Source organism: Apium graveolens, chromosome 1 (assembly GCF_009905375.1).
Source record: "Apium graveolens cultivar Ventura chromosome 1, ASM990537v1, whole genome shotgun sequence".
NCBI classification, from domain to species: Eukaryota; Viridiplantae; Streptophyta; class Magnoliopsida; order Apiales; family Apiaceae; genus Apium; species Apium graveolens.
This window is the reverse complement of record NC_133647.1, coordinates 196,093,416-196,116,106: the sequence shown is the minus strand read 5'-3', so window position 1 is coordinate 196,116,106 and position 22,691 is coordinate 196,093,416. Positions and strand designations below refer to the sequence as shown.

The following is a 22,691-nucleotide window of genomic DNA, read 5'->3' as shown; positions in this document are numbered from 1 at the left end:
TTGGTAACGACGTACGTTTTCTCAACTTATTTTTTATTTTTCATTTTTTTATCAATTTTAGTTTAAAAATATACTTTTAAAATGTTAATCAAACTGTAATTTACATAAATTAAGATAATTATATTTAAAAATTATTTATTTTAGTACATTTAAATAAAAAAATTCTGATTTATAAGCTAAATTATTCAAGCACTTATATAACTTATAAACATTTATTAACTTATCATTTATAGGTCACTTATTCGATTTAAATTATATAAGTTACTTATCACTTCTCGGGTCATATATGACCCCGTCTTTTGCGATTTTTGCTGTTGATGCCTTTGGGCTTTGTTTGGCTACACCTAAAAATAAACAAAAAATATACTTCTATAAGCAATTGAGCACTAGTCTTTTTTAATTTTTTTGATATTTTTTTTTATTTTGAACTGTTTTCTCCCCAAATTGTGACAGGTCATTATTTTCGTAAGGTCGTATTTCCATAAAAAAATGCAGAAAAGAGAGGTCAAGGGCGGTGGCGGCGGCGGATCATCGGCGGGGAAAAGAGGGCGGCCGTTCAGCGGCGGCGGTGGAAGTAACACTTCGTTCTCTTCTTCATTCGCACCAGACTCGATTGCTCCTTCTTCTCTTCTCGGCCCTTCTCTTCAAGTTCACTCCGCTTTTGCAGGTGTAAGCCCTAGCTCTCTCTCCCTCCCCTCCCTCCCTCGCTCTCTCTCTCTCTCTCTCTCTCTCCCTCTCTCTCTCTCTCGCTCTCTCTCTCTCTCTCTCCCTGTCTCTCTCCCTCCCTCCTCTCTCTCACTCTCTCCCTCCCCTCCCTCTCCCTTCTCTCTCTCTCCCTCTCCCTCCCCCCTCTCTCTTACTCTCTCCCTCCCCTCCCTCTCCCTTCTCTCTCTCTCTCTCTCTCTCCCTCCTTCCCTCCCTCCCCTCTCTCGCTCCCTCCCTCCCCTCCCCTCCCCTCCCCCCCTCTCTCTCTCTCAGTTACGCACATGTTTATAGTTATTTATGTTAATTACAGTGTTATTTGCTATAATTGAGTGTTATAAGTTTCATTCTGTTTGTTGTATTGCTTAATAATGCTTAATTTGGTGAGTTTTAAGTTTGTTTTGGCTTTGTTGGATGTGATTTCTGTTTTAATTTGTTTACGTAATTCGAGGTGTTTGGAATGATTAAGCAATTGTGAAATGTGGAGTTTGAATGAGTTGAGACCACGAGAGTCGTTAATTTTATTTAATTAATTTGATTTTTTTTTGAGAATATGTTTACGGAGGAGCTACGAACGATGGAGGACGGAAATTATTACTGACGTAGTTCTGTGTGCGTAGAAATTTTGCAATTGAGGTAATTTGTGTCCTATAAGAAACTTATGCGGACAAGGTAGTAGATTTAGAGAAATTTAAGTGTTTTGATGATTATTCGTCGTTCTAGATTAGAATCTAGGGTACAGTTGCAGTCTAAAGCTTACTCATTAGATTGACTGGTTATGCACTCTAAAAGCCCTATCTTAATCCTTATCCTATTCATTGTCAATCAGAGTTGTATCATTAAGTTGATTAAAATTTTGATATCTATACTAGTTGGTGTAGGACTTGGAGGTTGGGCAGAAACTAGGTATAGGGGCGGATCCAGTTGAGCATTCTTAGAATCCGCCCTTCAACAAATATAATTGTTTCACATGTAATATTCTCTCTTGGTTAAGTTTTTCTGGTATAAACTGTTAAATCCTTTAGACTCAAGCCTGATACATATGGCTCCCTCATTCATAGAAGAGACGGTCCCATATTGCTTGTCATATTGCTTCTTAAAAATGGCGACCTCTTTTGCTGAGAAGGAGACTGTCAGTCGAAAGAGAAAACATTGAGTTGAAATGTGACAATGAAATCTTCTCTCGCATTATCAAATACAGAAAGTTCCTTAACTTGAAAATGTTCTAGCATACATCATGCTAAAGGAAATCCTTAAATTTTGTAAGTAATCAAAGATCAGGACATCTTGTTGAAGTAGTAAGTGCATTTCAACGCGGTAGCAAAATGGTACCTATTAAGTACTCCTGTAACAAAATGTTACCAGTGGCATACACTGTAACATATGGTAAGTGCAAATATTGTGGTAGAAGAGGCCATAAACAAGAATGTGGTATCAAGGGCCACTCTCATAATACATTTTCTAGGGAAAACATACATCCTATTCTAAATTTAATGGTACTCATTTTTTGTTCCAGTACTTTTTCTTGATAATTATGCCTTAAATTTTGACACAGTAGGGATAATATTCTCTAAAGAGGCATAGTTACTGAAAATTGGGGACACGGGGACACTGTCCTATTTTTGGACACGGGTACGGGGACACGGCATAATTTACTAATAAACAAGTATGTTAAGTTAGACATCTAAGAATAAAGCAACAACATAACTAAGATCAAAGTTAATTTTCTAAAGAACTTTACGAATTTGGCATCTTCCCTAATTTGATCTCTTCTTTCATTCTTCTTACATATTTATTTTGAATATTAAGTGTGACTAATATTTACTCAATAAATTGGTCAAAATGTCCATGTTTCAGTCAAAGGATCCGACACAGAATGAGTGTCGTGTCCGAGTGTCCAAGTGTCCGACACGGGTACGGCAACCTAAATAGAAGAGTCGGAGTAATGTAGGTGGCAGATGAAGTTGAACCGACTCTAATTCAGCTATTCAAGTTTAATTGATATTTATGCAAAAATATGTAGGCCAAGGTTCAAGATATGTGTGTATGTGTACAAATTTTGCAATGAAGTTAATCTGCGTAGGACGTAGGTAACTTGTGAGAACTTGTACACAAGTGTCATCTGCTCAGTTAGATCTGGAATTTTTATCTTCCCTTCTAGTTTCTTTTTGGTGAACATATCCTGCTATTCTAATCTAAGTTGGGCACTTACACTGCAATACTGTGTTCTAATTATTCTGTTATTAATAAAAGCAGCGTCTATCTCGTAATATTAGAATTAATGCTAATGGGGTATATTAAGCATTATACCTATTTCCAGAAGGTGGATAAAAGTCATGTCTGAGTAAATAAATGTTTGTCCAAAAACATGCAATGTTGTCAGTATGACGAATCCAATACTAGTACACATCCATGTTTTACTTCAGGCGAGTGTTGGTAAAATAAAGGCTGTGTATCTCATTGTTACAGACTTACAGTGCTTCTGTAATCCTGTTGGTGGATCACCCACGACTTACCCTCATCGAGATAGCACCATTGCGTTCATATTATTAAATATAGGTCTCTGTAGACGGGAGTGAGCGTTTATGAGTATTATTCCAATGCTTTTGGAAAAGATAAGTCTAGGCCAGGTATCTGAATGTCATCGTCAGCTTTACACATATTGACCAAGTGAAAGCATTCCATTTTATTGTGGATGTGTACAGTCTTAATATTTTAACTGCTTTCTACTGTTTTACTGCAGATCAAAATAACAAAAGAATAGTTTTGGCTCTCCAGAGTGGTTTGAAGAGCGAGTTGACATGGGCACTGAACACTCTGACTTTGCTGTCATTCAAAGAAAAAGATGAAGTAAGGAAAGATGCAACACCTCTTGCAAAAATTCCTGGACTGCTTGATGCTCTTCTGCAAGTTGTAAGTCTCAGTTTGCTCAGAATCTAGATTTACAAGTATATAGGTCTCTTCCCCTGTCAATGAGGGGCTATTACTACTTATCAATAGAATAATTATTTCAATCAATCAGGTCAGTTTTCTATACCCTTTTCGTCTATGGTCCATAATGTACTACTGAAACAGATAGATGACTGGCGCGATATATCCCTGCCGAAGGAGCTGGTAAAAAGGCCGAGGTTGAGAATGTTGGGCGCAAATTCTACCGTCACAGGATTCGGCAGCGAGTACAAGACGTTAAACATAAATGACACCAATCCACATCCCAGGTGAGTTTGTTACGATTCTTGTCTTTATATGCGTACATTTTCAAGTTTGATTGCTCGATTCACATTCTGGTTTTGAATCTGACTTTATTGCTCTCCTTGTTGGCAGCGTGGGATCTGGATCTTCCATTGCTGAGGCAAATGCACAGAAAAGTACAACTAAGCTCCGTCCTTCGCAGTGGTGGGCTGATGAAGATGGACTGTTTAATCTTGACGATGAAGGGAGGGCAGAAAAGCAGCAGTGTGCTGTTGCTGCTTCAAATATTCTTCGCAATTTCTCCTTCATGCCTGAAAATGAAGTAATAATGGCCCAGCACCGTCATTGCTTGGAAACTTTGTTCCAGTGTATTGAAGATCATATTACAGGTGGTGAAATTTTTTCATAATTAAGTCCGTTCGTTGGTGTTCAATACTTTGCTATTTTCAGCTGAGGCTACTAAATATTGCTGAACTTCTTTACATAGAATAAACTGTAGTTCCCCAACTAGTATTTGGAGATTTCATAATCTGATCTACATGTGTGTGATATCATATGTATATATTAGACAAAATGCGACATGACTTCATTGAAGTTTCGTCTTCGATATAAGAATATACAGTTACTTGATACAGGTGTACATATCATATACATATCATACTTGTACTTCATGCCACTGATTGTTTTATTATCAACAGAGGATGATGAACTTGTTACTAATTCCCTCGAGACGATGGTGAATTTGGCTGCGATGATAGATCTCCGCATCTTTAGCTCATCAAAACCCTCCTTTATCAAAATGACGTAAGAAGTTTGACTTGGATTTTCCCTGTCGTCTCAAACTACTTATTCCAGTTATCCGATGACTATGTTCATTATTGGTTTCTCTTTTTTAGAGAAAAACGTGCAGTTCAAGCGGTCATGGGGATTTTGGGATCTTCAGTCAAAGCCTGGCACTGTGCAGCGGCAGAATTGATTGGGCGTCTGATAATAAATCCTGACAATGAAACTTTCCTTCTCCCTTTTGCTCCACAGGTCATACATTTTACATTTTTTTATTTATAATTCCGTGTATATATATTTATATTGCAGTTTGCAGTCTGTACCATGTGCAGAAGTAAAACATCTCAGGGAAATGTTGATCCAATTTGCAGATACATAAGCGTTTGGTTGATCTTTTGAGCATACCAGCTGGTGATGCACAAGCAGCTGCCGTAGGTGCCATTTTTCATCTTGTGGAAATTAATATGGACTGTCGTCTAAGGCTTGCTAGTGAGCGATGGTGAGAATTTTTTTTTGTAATATACTCTGTTAAACTGGAACTATAAATGCTAATTAATTATTCTATACATTTGCAGGGCAATAGATAGACTGTTGAAAGTGATAAAGACACCTCATCCAGTCCCAGAAGTTTGCAGAAAAGCTGCATTGATATTGGAGACCCTAGTCTCGGAGCCACAGAATCGGGGATCGCTGCTAGCTTATGAGAATTCATTTGCGGAAATACTATTCTCTGATGGAAGGCATTCCGATACATTTGCTAGGATATTGTATGAATTAACATCTCGACCAAGCAACAAGATTTCAGCAGCTAGAGGTATATGGGGCATGTAACTGGGGACCAACCTTATCTGCAACTTAAATTTAAAAAGTGGGTAGCTGGATCATAAGTCGAGCTTCTTTAGAAAGTATTAATAGATTAGTGCACCGATTGGTTTAAATTGAATGCTTTGAAGCTAGTTGGTCAATCATTCAAGCAAAGGGGGCAGAATTGTTGTAAGCTAATGTTTGTAGTGTTTTTATTAATCTGAAGGACGCTTATTAATATTACTCTATTGTTTCACTTCCCTAGGATCTTACTTCTTTCAATGTTCTAAACAAAAACAAAAAGGTTCTCTGAATAAAACTTAGGCTCTGTTTGGGATTGCTGTTAAAAATTGCTGTGCTGTTAGAAAAAGTAGAAAAAGTGCTGTTGTAAAAATCAGATGACTGTTTGGTAATTTTTTTGATACGTATATGTTTTGATGCAAAAATAATGATGCTTTTGGTAAGATTTGATGGTGAAATCAGTATCTGCTTCCCGCAACAGCTGAAAAGCAGCGTTTTCTAAAAGCATGGGGGACTTGCTTTCTCTAAGATCAGCTTTTAAGCAAAAAGCACTTTTCAGAAAAGCAGATTTTAAATTTTACCAAACAGTTTTTAACTGTTTTTCAGCAAAAAGCTGTTGTTGCTGTCTGCAACAGCAATACCAAACACACCCTTATATTGTTCTTGACAAACACAATTATAAAGGGTACTTATTTGTATATTGATTAATTGCGTAGAAATTATAGGGATAGTTTTGGAAAATTATCTCTAAACTTGTTTTGAAAATATAAATGGACATGTAAAAAGAGACACACGACATTTATTTTGAATGGACATGTAAAGGGGACAGGGAAGTACTTGTTTTGTGAATATTTTTATTCTTTTTAATCAGTGTAATTGCTCTGTTTTTTTTAGTTTTTGTTTAGAAACAATATATAGTGCAATCACACTCACAAATATATTTGGAGGCTGTGTTATAGAAATCGGAAATCGCAGATAAATCGTTCAAAAATCGGTCAAAAATATTTGTCCGATTTGACCGATTTCTGATAAATCGCCGATTAATCATCCGATTTTTTAAAAATCGTACGATAAATCGTAAATCGGTTGTTCAACCGAATAATTCCGATTTCCGAAATCTGTAACACTGTTTGGAGGTGGGAAAGTGAGAAAAGAAAAAACAAAAATTGCAATAAACTCAATATATAATGAATGAGGCAGGGCCCAGGCCCATGAATCAAACAGTGTGGTTGTGGCCCAATTAATTTTGGACAACTCTGCCTGACTTGTATCGTTGGGCAACTGTCTGTCACCATTTTCCAGCTAACGGGACCAGTGATTTATGTTTACACATTGTCCCTCTTTAAATTAAGTCATTTGACTTTTTTGTTTAGACAGTATACTCCTAAATTTCACTCGATTGTTATAGTTCTGAAAGAGTGTCTGACACGTGTTTTAGATGAATATCAGGTATAATTTTATAACTTTTCTAAAAAAAATTCTTTTTCTGAATAAAAATAGAATGGTTAAACTTTTATTCAGAAAAAAAAAGTTATAGAACTATATTTTTCATTCATCTCAAAATGCATGTCGGACACTTTCTTAGAAACGATAACAATTGAAAGGACGGAGGCAACAATTTTTTTTAATTTTGTCACTCTCGCTCTCATTTCACTCTTAGTGACTGACCTGGCAATTCGTTCGTGTCGTATACTTTCGTGTCGTGTATTTTCGTATTTCGTGTACTTGAAGGTCAAACACAAAACCGACATGTTTGGGGTTTGTGTACTTTCGTTTCGTGTCGTGTTTTCATGTAAAATTGAATATTAATATTAATTAAAATAAATTGATAAGTAATTAAAAATATAAGATTTTTAGGTAAATTTTTTATGAAATATATTAAAAATATATATTTAGATCACATTTATATACAAATTGTAAGATTAAGTAATTATTTTAAAAATGAATATGCATATATCTATTATAAATATACATATATACATTATAAATATTAATTATAATGTTTATATATGTTGTATACTTCGTGTCGTATCCTGTACTCGAAGGGAAAACATAAAACCGACACTAAATCTCAATCGTGTACTTTCGTGTTCGTCTATTTTCGTGTCGTGTACTAAAATGGCAAACACAAAAACTAAATTTTCGTGTCGTTTCGTGTCTGAAATTGTCAGGTCTACTCTGCATATCGGTAATTCGAATTTCGTCAAAAACAAGTCATTTTTAACAAAGTACATGCTAAGTAGGTTAAGTACATACATTTGGCCAAATTACTACTATTACATTTGATGTAACTACAATCAATCTCAACTATAGCCCTCACTTTAATTTGTTTAAGCTAATCATGTGCTCTTGTTTTGTCATACACTCATAGTAGTTGAGTAATGTGACTCACGTCAAAACATTATTAGTGCTATGAAGAGAAAGTCAAATTTTTCTCATTAAGCAAATTAATTGTAATGCAAGCTTTTCTTTAGTAAGCAGTTAGAAGTTCAACACAATCTGATTTCATGTACTGCAATTTAATGCATGAACTTCCACAAAGATGATTGAACTAGGAGAAGAATGGAGGTAGTTGACCCAGCTCATAGGCTTCACAATTTCACTTTAATTATTCATTGAATTCCTATACATGTGAAAATGAAGACTCTTAGGTACACTTGTATTCCAACAAGGCAAATTAATCAAGTGTCGTATCAACTTATACACAATAATAACGTAGACAGACGTGTCAGACTTACTTCCGAGTGAGACATACTTGATATGTTCGGTTTGGTTTGGTTTGATTTGGTTATAACAAAAATAGAGTCGTTTCACGTAAACACGACTTTGTCTTAACCAATCACTCCTAAGATGTTTAACACTTTAAGAAGAACCAAGTTGTGCTACTCTAGGCACATCAACCGGAAACTCATGAATCTCATCCATCCAAGGATTCTTCTCCTTAGCAGGATCAATTGTCCTCATTGCACGCCAGACTGCACTGTTACATTTGAAGCCTGAACCAAACGCAATCTGCCACGTTCGATCGCCTTTTCGGATCCTCCCCTTGGCCTCAGAATAAGCTAATTCATACCACAATGAGCTGCTAGAAGTGTTACCAAATCTATAGAGAGTCATTCTTGAAGGCTCCATGTGCCATTCTTTAAGTTCGAGATTTTTCTCGAGCTCGTCTAACACTGCCCTCCCTCCAGCATGAATGCAGAAATGCTCAAACGCGAGCTTGAAATCAGGAATGTAAGGCTTAATGTTCATCTTAAAAACTTTCCTCGCGACTAATGTGACAAAGAACAGTAGTTGTTCAGACATTGGAAGAACTAGTGGCCCGAGAGTTGTGATGTTTGTCTTTAAGGCCTCCCCAGCTACAGCCATTAGGTCTTTCGACAGAGCCACTCCAATCTTCTTTTCATCATCTTCCTCTTGGAAAACACAGTTGTAACACCTATCGTCTGCCCCTTTGTGGGTACGGACAGTGTGGATGAGCTGATACTTTGAACGACGACGGTCTGATGATCGATTAGACAGCAGAATTGCAGCTCCTCCAACGCGGAAAAGACAGTTTGATACCAGCATTGATCTATTGTTACCAAAGTACCAGTTCAGTGTTATGTTTTCCATGCTCACCACTAGAGCATAGGAGTTCGGTTGCACCTGTTAATCAAATTACATCAATTAATCAAACTCGAAAAAAATTGAACAAATTTCATCAGAAACAAACATATTGGCCCCTTGAACTGTTCAATTCAAGTACTTAAAGTGCCTCCATAAATTATGTGAGTGAAACAATCAACAGTTAACACAGCATTGTTATGTTATCTTGTTTATCACACTGTTTTGTTTATCTTCAGTTAGAAAACTATACGTCTACAGCAAGTAATGTCATAATCCCAGGTATCAGGAAAAACAGTAAAACCTAACATCAACAATAGTTAGCAAACAATACAATATAAATAAAACAAACCTACTAAAACACTTTTTTTTTCAAATGAGAATTCATTTATAAACTACAGTCTAAACCGAAAATATAGGTATAATAGTGTGTTGGGTAGGACCTTGCCCTTTCGGGTCTGGTTGAGTACATTATAACATCCACGTATCATGATAACACAAGAGTTTTGTGCACTGAGTACGATAACAGTCAAGATAACTATTGAATTGAAGTTCAATAGTTATGAGAATTCATTTAGAAACTACGGTCAAAACCGAAAATATAGGTATAATAGTGTGTTGGGCAGGACCTTCCCCTTTCGGGTCTGGTTGATTACATTATAACATTCACGTATCATGATAACACGGGAGTTTTGTGCACTGGGTACGATAACAGACAAGATAACTAATGATTACTAACCTGTAGAAGCTGTTTGGCAAGGTCAATTGAAATTAGGCCAGCACTGCATCCCATACCACCAAGATTATAGCTCAAAACATTGCCCCTAAGCTTGTAATGGTTCACAACCATAGCCGAAAGAGATGGTGTAGGACAGAACAAACTGCAGTTCACAATTAGGACACCTATATCCTTAGGCTTCACCCCGGTTTTCGCCAACAGCTCATCAATGGCGCCAAACATTACCATCTCCGCCTCTTTTCTCGCCTCGGCCATATTTATATTCGGAGGAGACTGCATCACAGCCTCCGGAAAATACGTCTTCTGACCTAACCCTGATCTCTCCAAAATCTTCTTCTGAAATGCCAAATTTTCTTCACTAAAAATCCCACTATCCTGTGATCTTTCCATGAAAAATTCTTTCGTGCACATACGAGCATCTTCGGGCTTGTAACACGAGAAATCCACCAAGTAAATCTTCTGAGGACGCCTCATGTAGTAAAGAGTGAGCAAAAACACAATGAGCGATGAGCAAACAAGGACCGTGACAAGATTAAACTTAAGTACTTGCCAAATTTGAGCGAAATCTTGAAAACTAAACGTCGAAAGATGAACCGAAAAAATCGCCACTAAAGGGATGAGCAACAAGTACATGGCATGAGAGATCAAGTGGTGATAACCAAGTTTTACATACTTGAGCTTGATCGATAACAGAAAATTCGGAAGCTTGTACTTGCTTTTTTCGAACGAAATTTCGACAGGCTGAGTACTAGGACTCAATTTCTTTTCGTTTTTCATATTTTTTTTGATTGAGAGTGACGAATATAAATTTGAAGAAATTGAAAGTAGGAGGTGAAAATAGAGAGGGGGTGATTTGAGGGAAGCTAGAGAAAGAGGAGTATTTAAGGAAGAAAATAGAGAGTGCAACTACCACCCAACGAACTTTTAATTATTTCCCGCGAGTTGGCATTCAATTTGCCAGTTGGATTAACGGGCGGGATTTCGTGTTTATTATGTGTTCCGTTTTCATATATATCATGTTGTTCTCCGTCGTAAATACTCTCCCGTCCTAATTTATCTGTTACTTTTTGCGGTCAAATTAATCAAATTTTGATTGAAAATTTAATATAATATATAATTGAAAAAAATTATAAAACTTATATTATTAGAAAGGAAACGTAATTTACTTTAATACGTATTATTCGGTTTTTCAAAATAATAAAATATTGATGTTTAATTTACGGTCAAAATTGAGTCAATTTGATCATAAAAAATCAAATAGGACAGATAAATTGGGACGGAGGGAGTATGTACTACTCCCTCTGTTTTTATATATTTATCGTTTGACTTTTCTGCATATAATCGGCTAAAAAAAATAATTATTTTCCTGAATAAAAATATATAACTTATACTAAAATTCACAAAAAGAATTTTTTAAAAATAATTATTTTTAACTACAAACTACGTGCACAAAAGTCAAACGACAAACATATAAAAACAGAGGAAGTATTTTAAATTAAATTGATTTTATCAATAATTTAGCTGTAATATATACTTTAAAATGTATGATTTAACTTTTTCAGTTAATTTATAAATTTATGAAATATATAAATGAATTTTTTTAAATTTTTGATCAAAATTAAATAAAATCAACTTTGAAAAGAGAATCTGAGACTGGAACGAAGGGAATATATTTTTAGAAATATTAACAAATGAGGTTCTACAGCTATTTTTTGCCAATAATAAGAGAAATTTCATTAACTTAAATCATTACACGATATTTTCATCATTAACAGATAAATAAACAATTTCATTAACTATTAAAAAAATTCATTAACAGATGAATGCGAGGATGAATTACCTAGAGATGCACAAAAAGCCGTTCGGGCCGGGTTTTATCCGAACTTTAAAAAGCCCGGTTTTTTTAAAACGGATCGGGTCGGGCTTTTTTAAAAATCGGGCCGGGCCGGGCTTCCTAAGAAATATAAGGCCCGTTTTAGGTCCGCGGGCTGGACCGGATCGGGCCGAACCGGGGTTTATCCAGACTTTTTATTTATATATTAAAAATATATATTAATATTTTATAACTCGAATTATGAGTAGTTTAAATATCGGAGAAAATAATATCTTCATATATCAGATAGAGTAGTTTAGAAACCGAAATAAATAATTATTTTTTATATAATATATAAATAATCATATATACTTTAATTGTTTCTAATATTATGATATATTATTTTAAAAATCATAAAAATTATTGTATATTTTCAAATTTTATATAAAAAATCGGTTTTTAAATCGGGTTTTTATCCGGGTCGAACCGGGCTTTTATCCTGGCTTTTTTCGATCCGGGCTTTTTTAAATCCGGGATTTTATCCGGGCTTTTCGGGCATCTAGCCGGGCCGAATTTTTGAGAAAAAAGGAGACCCATTTAAGGCCCGCGGACCGAACCGGACCGAGCTTTTTTCCGGATCGAATTTTTCGGGTTTTTTCCGGATCGGACCGGATTGAATTTCAGGTTTCGGATATTTTGAACATCTCTAGAAATACCCCACAGGCTTTACTTGGATGAAGTACCCCATTGGCAAAATGCTTGAGGTACTCTCAACTGTGCACAAGTCTTGTATGTACTCTTTTTCCCTTCTGTTCGGTTACACTTTTCTTTTTGAAATGTTCTTTTTAATTATTTATATTTTAAATTTTTCAAAAGTAATAAAATTTTAATAATATAAAAAATAACTACATTCATTACTTATTTTCACTATATCCATTTTATACAGATAATATTAATCGGTCCCACTATTTTAGCCACTTTTAAAACTTTAAACTTTCTCATTCTATTTTATCATTTTTCTTAACATCTATCTTTATGTCCAATGCAAATATAAGTAAATGGGAAAGACGGTCCGTAAGGGTTGGCTCAGTTAGTTAAAGAGGAGATAACTATCCTCTTAGTCACATGTTCGAATCCCATGGAAGGAGAATTTATGATTATACCGTGAGGCCGTATGGTTTACCCAGTGCACACCCGAAGAGTAACGATTGCGGAATATTTAGATTAAGAAAAAATGGGAAGAACGGAGAAGAGAATACTTGACAAATGTGCATTCCAGAAAATCATACATATCTGAATGGTCAATTTCAAATACGTATTTTAACATGATTTCACTATTTGGTAAGAAAAGTTAACGTAATTAACCTTCCTTATTTATGTACATAAAATGTTCCACCTCCTCTAATTTCAGTTTTATAATCTTTAATTACTTGTTATAATGGTAATGTCATTTAATGAATATAATACAATTGGAGATGTTCTAGTTTCGAAAAGTATTTCTTATTTGATAGTTAGGGTTGATAAGAAAAACCAACTTAAATTTATCACCCATTTTATCATTGATAAACAAATAATAAATAAATATATAAAATTTCTTCCTAATTTATTCAAATGCAAACCAAATAGAATTACAATAAAAATAATTTTGAGGCCCGCAAGGGTTGGCTTATTTGGTTAAAAAGGAGATAACTATCATTTTGGTCACGGGTTCGAATCTCACACGAGGAGAATTTATGATTATGCCTCCTGAGCCAGAGTCTGTCGCTTAAATGCAGTTTACCTTCGTTCACGTGATTTGCAGACTATTACGTGAGTCTGTAGGGTTTACCCAATAAGCGTGAGCCTGTTGGGTTTATCCAGTGCGCACCCGCGGTGGGGCCGAACCGAACCGGAACCGAAAGAACCGGACCGAACCGAACCGGAACCGAAAGAACCGAGAACCGAAATAGAAATATTTTAAGAACCGAACCGGACCCGTTTATATGTAAGAACCGAACCGGAACCGAACCGTAAATTTCGGTTCGGTTCTTAACCGAAAGAACCGAATTTATTTTTTATTTATTTATTTTTCATATTATTTTCTATTCTTACTTTTTAAATTTTGACTATTTTTGATTATTTATTAAAGGTAACTTAGAAAAAGAAGATTTTTATTAATGGTGGATCATTTTGAATTCGATTACTTTCTAATATTTAAGAAGAAATATATTTATAAAAATATTCAAAACTCCATAAATATTTAAAGAAACGAGTAATACTATAAAAATCATATTTTTCTTAAAATTTATTAAAGTATTATAAATAAGAAAACATATTATGTATTATATATACATATATTTATAAATATTTTTTGTATTTATTCATTTTTATACGGTTCGGTTCGGTTCTTACGGTTCGAGTATGTTAAGAACCGAACCGAACCGAACCAAGAACCGAAAATATATAAAAACAAGAATCGAACCGGACCCGAATTAGTTAAGAACCGAACCGGAACCGCAATTTTTGATCGGTTCGGTTCTCGGTTCCGAACCGGGAAATGCTCACTCCTAGCGGTTGCGGGTTACCTACGATAAAAAAAACAATTTTGAGATATATTATGGGACACTTAACATTGTTGTTCTTTAATTAGCGCTTAATTAAATTAGTTATTATCACGTGATTAATCCAAATATGAATCCAATTTAGCCATCTTGCAAGCTTTACAATAACTAAAGGCATGCATTCATAAAGATGACATGATCTAAAGTTCACAAACAACAAACCATTGAAGACGGTGATTGCATATGTATGAGCACGACGAGTACCAGAAAACCAGCGTCAACACAGATTGCATGATTTCAGAGTTTACACTTTTATGATCTTATCACACTGGATATTTATCCATGCTAAAGCAGAGAAGCAGACACGTAAATAATTGCTCTATTCATAGTAATATTGACCCCTACTTTAAGCTGTTTTTAGGTTCCAGTTGATTATAAATGTATACAGTACTGGTTTAACTATAAGCTCGTGCATGTTGTTGCCTTTTAGTAATTTTGCAAACTGTATGTTTAATGTAAACCTAAATTGTCACTCTGAGTTGACCTAGTGCATGTCTCCTCTCAGTGTTGACCTAGTGTTGGTGGGTAATCCTCCCTCTATCCCAAATTAGTTGTCCTTTCGACTTTCTACGCGTATTTTAAGTTGGCTTGACCGCATATCTCCTGTAATTATTTTTTAAATTTTCTTTTTGTGAATAAAAGTTTATTCACAAAAAGAAAATTTTAAAAATAATTACCGGAGATATGTGGTCAAGTCATCTTAAAATACGCGTAAAACAACTAATTTGGGATGGAGGGAGTATGTAGCAATGGTTGTAAATTTTGAAAGAGTAATGTTAGAGGCACAAAAAAAGTTATAAAAAATTGTTATAAAATAATATGTTATGGGTGATGTGGCATAATGAAATAACTAGCATAATAACCTGTGCGAGGCACGGGTCATTTTCTAGAGTTTTTTATGCATGCAATTATCATGTTTTTAGTTATATTCTTATTTGTAAATGTTGTGTATAATGTCTAACGTATTTATCTGTGTATCATTTTCATACAACACATTACTAAATTACACAACGTTTCCAATATAGCTTATTAAGAAAAATATATGTATTCTTGTTTGTGTTGTATAATTGTATTTAATGAATGAATATAAATAGGGTAGTCAGTGTAGTTTAAAATGAAACAAATAAACTTAATATGTAGAATGTCATTGGTATTTTTACAAAGAAAAAAGTTAAAAACTAACATATATGTTGAATACAGAGTTGACCAAAAAATTTGAATTTCATTTAAATAAACTATATAACTGGTCTATATTATTACTGAATTCTCTACTAATTTACAATTAACTTACTCAATTTAAAAAGATAAAAAATGAACAACTGAATTCAGAACTACTTGCAATCATAATATAAAATAATATAAAATTTACACTAATGTTAATATAAAAGTCGATTTTAATGAAAAATGTTAGTTTTTGAAATTTAATATATGTATATTTGGAAAAATGTTAGTTTTTTTTACACTACTCTTAACAAAATAAGATTAAGTTAAATGTGTCTATGTTAGCATTGTGAATTATCGTATATTACATTTCTTAGAAAATTACGATGGTTTCAATTATTTATATGCTAAATATATTATTTATGTACATGTATAATTATTATTAATATCTAGTGAGACAATTGATTACTTAAATAACATGTATTTATAATTATTCAAAAATTAAAATTATGTAATATATAAATTGCAATAATTTATATATGGTATTTACATTATCACTAACAAACAATCCATATCTGTTTTTTATGCGACCGAGTATCAATCATGTAACATAAAAATAAATTATATATTGTAAGACTTATTATTGATGTTCATGATTTTTTTCAAGAATTTGAAAAAAATTGTAATTATATTGTTATTTAAACTATTTTTAAGTTTCTTTCATTACAACTTTAATATTTCTTCATATAATAGTTTGATAATATTGTATACTATTTTCTTAAAATTAAATATTTTTCAATTCGATAAAGTTTTATAAATATTAGTTGAACTGGTTAATTCCTTCAAATTATTGAACAATATATATATTTTTTAAATAGTATAAAATGTATTGAATCAAATGCTACAATATAGTATAGATATAGCTTTTATTTGAATAATTCAAAATATTAAAATAATTCAAAATATTTGTACAATATTATCTTGATCAATAAATATTGTTTATCTAAAAGAATTCTTTTTAAAATACTAGTTTTTTTAAATTGAAAAATGAAAAATAAATCTATTTAATATATCATCGTAGTTTTAACAAATATCGTGAGATCTCATATCAAATTTCAAATATTTTTAAAATCGGGACAAGTCCCAAAACACTATTGTGTTATGAGTGAAGTTAGTAATTTTAATACAAATAATCAATTGACTTGATCCTATAAATACCTCAAACACATTAATTTATATTAAAATAAGATATCAAAAAATTTCACATTATTGGTAAGATATTCTCGTCAAACTTGTAATTTAAATTTACTAAACGTAGAATGTGACAATGTTTTTCGGCTAGTCATGTAGTGAAATTTCGAGTATTTTTTGAACAATGGGCCAAATTCTGATTTCAAATTCAAAATAAACTAAAATTCATCGACTCATTATAATTCGAACTTATCTAAATATTTAATACCAATCTAGATTATTTATATATAGGCGATTTTATTTTCAATATTTTCTTTAAAAATTATATATACACATTTAGTTACTTTTTATAATAAAAAATTGTTAAAAATATATGAGATATATTTTCAAACTAAAAAATAATAATAAATAAAATAATAATTCATATATGTATTATGCCTAACTTTATATCTGGAATTCAGTTCTTTAAAATTAATTGCACAAATATTTAAGTAACTATTATTTTTTTTGCGGAATTCAAGTACCTATCTTTAAAGTTAAATAAAATATTTTTTAGCACACTTACATATTATGTGTATGATAAAAAGCACATGCGACAATATGGTGTGGTGGTACGAGTTTGTATAGAAGAATGAAGCAACCCGAGTTCGATTCCCACAAAGCACAACTTTAATATAAATATTAAAAATAGGGGTAGTTTAGTGTTTTCAATGAGACTTTTTAATCTCACAATATTATCCCGTTGTTGTGCTATTATATATAGAAGAGATTCAATTGGTGATATTAATACAAATGCAGGGGTCCATTTATATTTAGCTAACAAACATTTGTAACTATTTTGGTAACTGATTTTGTACCTCTAGTATTTTTCATTTCAAAATTCGAACTAATCGATTGATATATTAATTTGTGATTTATTGGTAATTTGTGAAAAATTGAATGATAATTGTTGATTGATTGGTGATTTATTAAATCGGTTAAATATATTCGTTCGATATCTATCGGCAATTTTTAAAAATTGATCGATTTCTATAATCATGCTTACATACCTATAAGATACATGTCTAATTTGGATAATAAGATTTTAATCCGGTTTGGAAATAAAATTTTAATACATTTTTCAATGATCTCATCCTTATTTTGTTAATAGGATTCAAATACCATGATTTGAACGACACATATAGTATGCGGAATGATGTCGATAATATTAGTAATAAAGTTGATTCCTTAAAATATAAATTAGAGATCAAATTTTTAAAAATCGATTAAAATTTATCAAGTTCAAGAAAACACCTTATTTAAATTTTATCAAAGTTTATATTTTTCAAAATATAAACTAGAGATTGATTTTTGATTTCTTATATCCTTACCACAGACCAGAAGTTCTTGAAAAATGGACCAAAATGTCAATTTTGAATGTTAAATGGTCCAAAATGTCATTTTTGAAAATAATGACCCAAAATGTCATTTCATAACGCTACTTCGTCTTCCGTTTTGTATTTTTAAAGCAAAATGGTACATAGTGTGCCATTTTGATACTTTATTTTTTTTTAATTTTTTTATAATGTGCAAAACGGTGTCGAAGTAACGTTTTGGCTCAAAACGGTACATCATATAGCGTTTTGTACCAAAATGTCAAAACGTTACCCGAAGTTCCGTTTTAGGAGTTTTGCATAAACGGTACACGATGTATCATTTTAAAGTGACATTTAAAGTCATTTTTAACCATCAAGTGACATTTAGGGTCACCACTCGGTACTTCCGCTCATATCAGGTGAGCGTATGATTAATTATCCAAAATAAAAGTACAGCTTTGTTGACTCGTTCCATCGTTTGAAATTGTTGACTCGTTCCATCGTTTGAAATTGTTGACTCGTTCTCTTGTTCGCCACTTTTCCAAGTTGTACAAAAACACATTAACTGTGGCAGCTTTTATCAGATACATTGGGGAAACTCGTGAAAAGGAAACGCAAGTATGCAATGCAACGAGGCGCCAGTTGGTGTGAAAATGAAATATATTTAGTATCCGGGTTTACATGAGAATTGACACTCTCATAAATATTTTCGGCAAATATATCCGGGAACAAAAAAGTGTGTCTAATTGGCAAGTAGGAATTGTACTTTAGACAAGCACAACTCATTAATATTCACTAATGTAGATCGACCATTTTTCTAAATCCGGTGTCCATACCAGCTTTCGCGCATCTCACCTAATCTGGAGGACTACTAGCACACTTGTACCCATCGAGCAGGGCAATTCACTTAGTTCCGTGTCTCCCGGAGGTTTCGAACTTGTGAACTTGAGATGGTACGCCCTTAAATCATACTCTAAACTAATTAGTACATCCGTGGTGGATGATAAACCATTTTCCATAATGAGCAAAGTTTTCATCCGATTAAGTTTACCTTACCCATAAAAAACGTCTAATTTGAAGGTATATTGTAATTTTGAGAAAGTAAAAAGTTAATATATTACAAACCAGAAAAAGTTTCCTGTCAAATCCCTATTTTCCTTCTTGAACACCCTCATCCACCGACCTTATCTTGAACAAGATTCGAACCTTTAACATTGTGTGAAGATGATGAGTCATCAACCTTATTTCTGACAAAATTCGAATTGTTGACACTCCGAAAAAAAACCCAGGAGATACACTGAATAAAGAAGTGTCGGGCTATTCCGTCAAATCATGACTAATACTCATTGAAGAATTTGCATAACAATAGTTGTATGTGAAATGAAGCTTCTACGCGTGTGTAAACTAGCTCGATCAAGCTGAAAATGGGAACTGCAGCTTCTATCTTGTAAGAATAATTTAACTCCATTAATTAGTTCGTTTGTCTAACCAAGGAAATGTTCCTTAGGTGCTCAGTGCACTTGTCATTATACTTTTGGTTCATTTTTCTTATCGTGATCGTTGAATTACTACAAATCAGACTTGTAATACATGAATATGATCGATACAATGTTGTCGTTAATACTTGTGACACATGATATACGTATATATTAAGTAATAAACTCGGGTCACAGAGACTGAGGTACATTTAGCGAGCGCTCTATCAGTGATACGAGGGGTTAGTTTCGAAGAGATTCTAATAAATTTATGTATTCGGATTTTGGAATATGAATAAGGCTCTATTTGTGATTGTTGTTAAAAATTGTTGTGCTGTTAGAAAAAGTGCTGCTGAAAAAAGTGTTGTTGTAAAAATCATATGATTGTTTAGTAATTTTTTTTATAAGTATATGTTTTGATTTAAAAAATTAAAAATAATAATGATTTTGGTAAGGTTTGATGGTGAAATCAGCATCTGCTTCACGCAACAGCTAAAAAACAGTTTTTTCTAAAAGTATGGGGACACTTGCTTTATGTAACAGAGTTTTTAGGCCAAAAGCACTTTTCCGAAAAATATCTTTTAAAATTTACCAAACAGTATTTTAACTATTTTTCAGCGAAAAGCTGTTGTTTTTTGTAACAACAATACCAAATACACCCTAAAATTTTAATTTTGCGTAATCGGGTCAAAATCGTAAGTTGCGAAGACATTCTAAATGATTTCAAGCTCGGGTTTAGAAACATAATAAAAAATTAAGTAATCGGGTCAAAATCGCGGGAACAAGTGATCCTTTCATGTATGCTTTAATTTTGCGGGCAAAGATATCTAAAAATAAACGCAAAAGTCAACTAATTGATACTTAAAAATCAAGAAACAGATGAAGAAATTTAATGCTAAATGTGATGTGAACATAGTTTGAACATTCAAAGATGATCTGGCCATGCCTTCTGGAAAAAAAGAGAGGAAGAAGCTAGCAAAGGAATATATAAATGGAAACATTCAATTTATTAGTTTTGCAATTGTTGGTGTTGAAATTAAATACACTCCTAAGGGGTGTTGGGCTGAATAAATTCTATGTATGTGTGACCCATAAGTCTGGCTGACCTTCACAGACTAGTTTCAGCCAATTGCCGGTCTACGTTGATTCATAACATGTGATGGTTAATAAATTATCGCTAAAAAACCGGATGTATATGTGTTACTATTACTCCCTACATTCATATCAATTGTAAGCATTAATTCTATCCGCAATTTTTTTGCGGATAAATGATTCTCGATTGTTAGGGCCCAGACTCATTTTTTATAATCTAATGTCTTTTTGTCTTTTATAAACTTTTCTTTTTAATTTTATACTGATGAAACTAGTCTTAAATGAATGCCAACTTCCAACTTCTAACTAGTAACATCTTGGACACCCATGTATTAGCTAGATAATTAACAGGAAAATCAATGTATCATGTAGTGTTTGATTTATGATATACAGGAGAATCAAGGTATCATAGTATTTAAGTGTTCGTTGTACCAACCAGCTCTCATATGAAACTAGCAGATCCTTTGCTAGAACCCTAGATAATTATAGTAAATTCGATATTTCTGTATACAGACACTGATCGAACTCCAACCTAAAGTCCCAAGAACCCTTGATCAACCGATTTTCCCCACCCCCAAATTCACAAATAGAGAATTTCTTTTTCCGTAACTGAATTCTCAGCCCTTTGAGAGCCATGTCAGTTTCACAAATACACTAAGGTCCCGTTCGGTATTGCTATTGCAGACATCTATAGCAGTTTTTTGCTGAAAAACTGTTGCAAATTCTAAAAGCTGCTGTCTGAAAAAGCGTTTTTGGTCTAAAAAATATTGTTAGCAAAAACATGTCCTCCATGCATTTGGAAAAAGCTGTTTTCAGCTTTTGCAGGAAGTAGTTAGTTTCATTATCAAACCTTCTCACAAACTTTCTCAAAAACATTATTTTTATATATTATATCTCAAAATATGCATAAATTAAAAAAAATTACCAAACAGTCATCTAATTTTCCTTACAGCACTTTTTCCACCAGCATTTTTTCTCACAGCACTCCCAAACGGAGCCTAAAACACTAGTGTCACTTTGAGATTGGGTCAAACATTTCTGGTAAGAATAAGTAGAGCTATTAGAGGTAGTAGGCAAGAACACAAATCCACAAGAAAAAAACAACTATCTCTATCAGTCCTTTCATCGAGTTCAAACATAGGCAACTGCTCTAAAGTCTAAACACATGACAAGATTGACAAGCAACTACTCCCACTACAAAATAGGTTAACTTCAATTTTCATTATCCTAAATCTCTTCCCATCCCCATATGTATAACTACAATTAATATATGTGTGATGTCCCCTTCAGTATAGGTGAATGCTAATATTTTTCTGGAAAAATATGATTCAAGTTATCTCTAACTTGTATACAACTCCTAAGTACCAGGACTAGAAAGTTCTGACTTGTTGTCCGTTTTAGCATGTATGAAGTTCCACCTGTCTCCACATCCAAAATAAAAGAATTTCTTACCAAACCAATATATTATTTGCGTTGACGACTATCTCCACACTCCTTTAAATCTGTCTGACTAAGTATCATTTCTGCATCACAGCAATCTCGTTCTAAAGTTTTCAGCAAGTCAAGTAAAATATGAAAATGCCAAAGAAGCTCATAGGCCAGTTGAATTTAATCAACACTATCACGTTCATTCAACTATAATTCAAACTGATATATAAATAACATTTGTATATATTGATCAAACAAAAATTATTCACTTGACAGATCTCTTTAGCAGTAAAAACAACTATAAATCATACACCATATCTGATTATTATCGTTACATTTTAAGAGCTGTTGCTTTCACTACTTCCATTCTAAATGACTTTTACGACTAATCAACAGATTCAACCCCGATAAACACATCAAACATCGCCCACAACTATTTTATTGTATAACTACAATAACTACAAATTTTACTAACCACAAACTACAACCACACAATTACCTCAAGTTTAAAATTGGAGAGAAAAGAAAAAAGGTAAGAAATTTATGACGACTTCTTACAAAGACTGGGGGAAGTGATAAGTAAGAATCACTCTACCAAGGGTGAGCACTGAGCACATACCAATCAACACTTTCTCGAAGTAGAACGAAGATCAGAGATGAACACTACATATAAATGTCAGCGAAGCAGACTATTAAAGTCATATCTTTCTCTTGTAGAGGAAGAAAGAA

At 33.1% G+C, this 22,691-nt stretch overlaps 2 protein-coding genes across 2 annotated transcripts; one reads left to right on the top strand and one right to left on the bottom strand.

Moving 5' to 3' along the window:
* Positions 1-437: 437 nt before the first annotated feature.
* LOC141676470 (armadillo repeat-containing protein LFR) lies at positions 438-5,724 on the top strand. Its single transcript, XM_074482126.1, has 8 exons — positions 438-667; positions 3,446-3,615; positions 3,778-3,920; positions 4,027-4,283; positions 4,593-4,698; positions 4,791-4,929; positions 5,049-5,176; positions 5,253-5,724. The coding sequence occupies exons 1-8, from the start codon at positions 490-492 to the stop codon at positions 5,506-5,508; spliced, it is 1,377 nt and encodes a 458-aa protein (XP_074338227.1). The 5' UTR covers positions 438-489; the 3' UTR covers positions 5,509-5,724.
* Positions 5,725-7,915: 2,191 nt separating this feature from the next.
* LOC141676457 (3-ketoacyl-CoA synthase 11-like) lies at positions 7,916-10,714 on the bottom strand. The gene is made up of 2 exons (XM_074482116.1): positions 9,848-10,714; positions 7,916-9,150 (listed from the first exon to the last, which is right to left on the bottom strand). The coding sequence occupies exons 1-2, from the start codon at positions 10,622-10,624 to the stop codon at positions 8,365-8,367; spliced, it is 1,563 nt and encodes a 520-aa protein (XP_074338217.1). The 5' UTR covers positions 10,625-10,714; the 3' UTR covers positions 7,916-8,364.
* Between the last annotated feature and the right edge of the window lie 11,977 nt (positions 10,715-22,691).

Coding starts and splice junctions, on each gene's coding strand:
- LOC141676470 (XM_074482126.1), top strand. CDS start 490: ATGCAGAAAAGAGAGGTCAAGGGCGGTGGCGGCGGCGGATCATCGGCG. Junction 668..3,445: donor AGTTCACTCCGCTTTTGCAG/GTGTAAGCCCTA, acceptor GTTTTACTGCAG/ATCAAAATAACAAAAGAATA. Junction 5,177..5,252: donor AGGCTTGCTAGTGAGCGATG/GTGAGAATTTTT, acceptor ATACATTTGCAG/GGCAATAGATAGACTGTTGA.
- LOC141676457 (XM_074482116.1), bottom strand. CDS start 10,624: ATGAAAAACGAAAAGAAATTGAGTCCTAGTACTCAGCCTGTCGAAATT. Junction 9,151..9,847: donor TTGCCAAACAGCTTCTACAG/GTTAGTAATCAT, acceptor TTTGATTAACAG/GTGCAACCGAACTCCTATGC.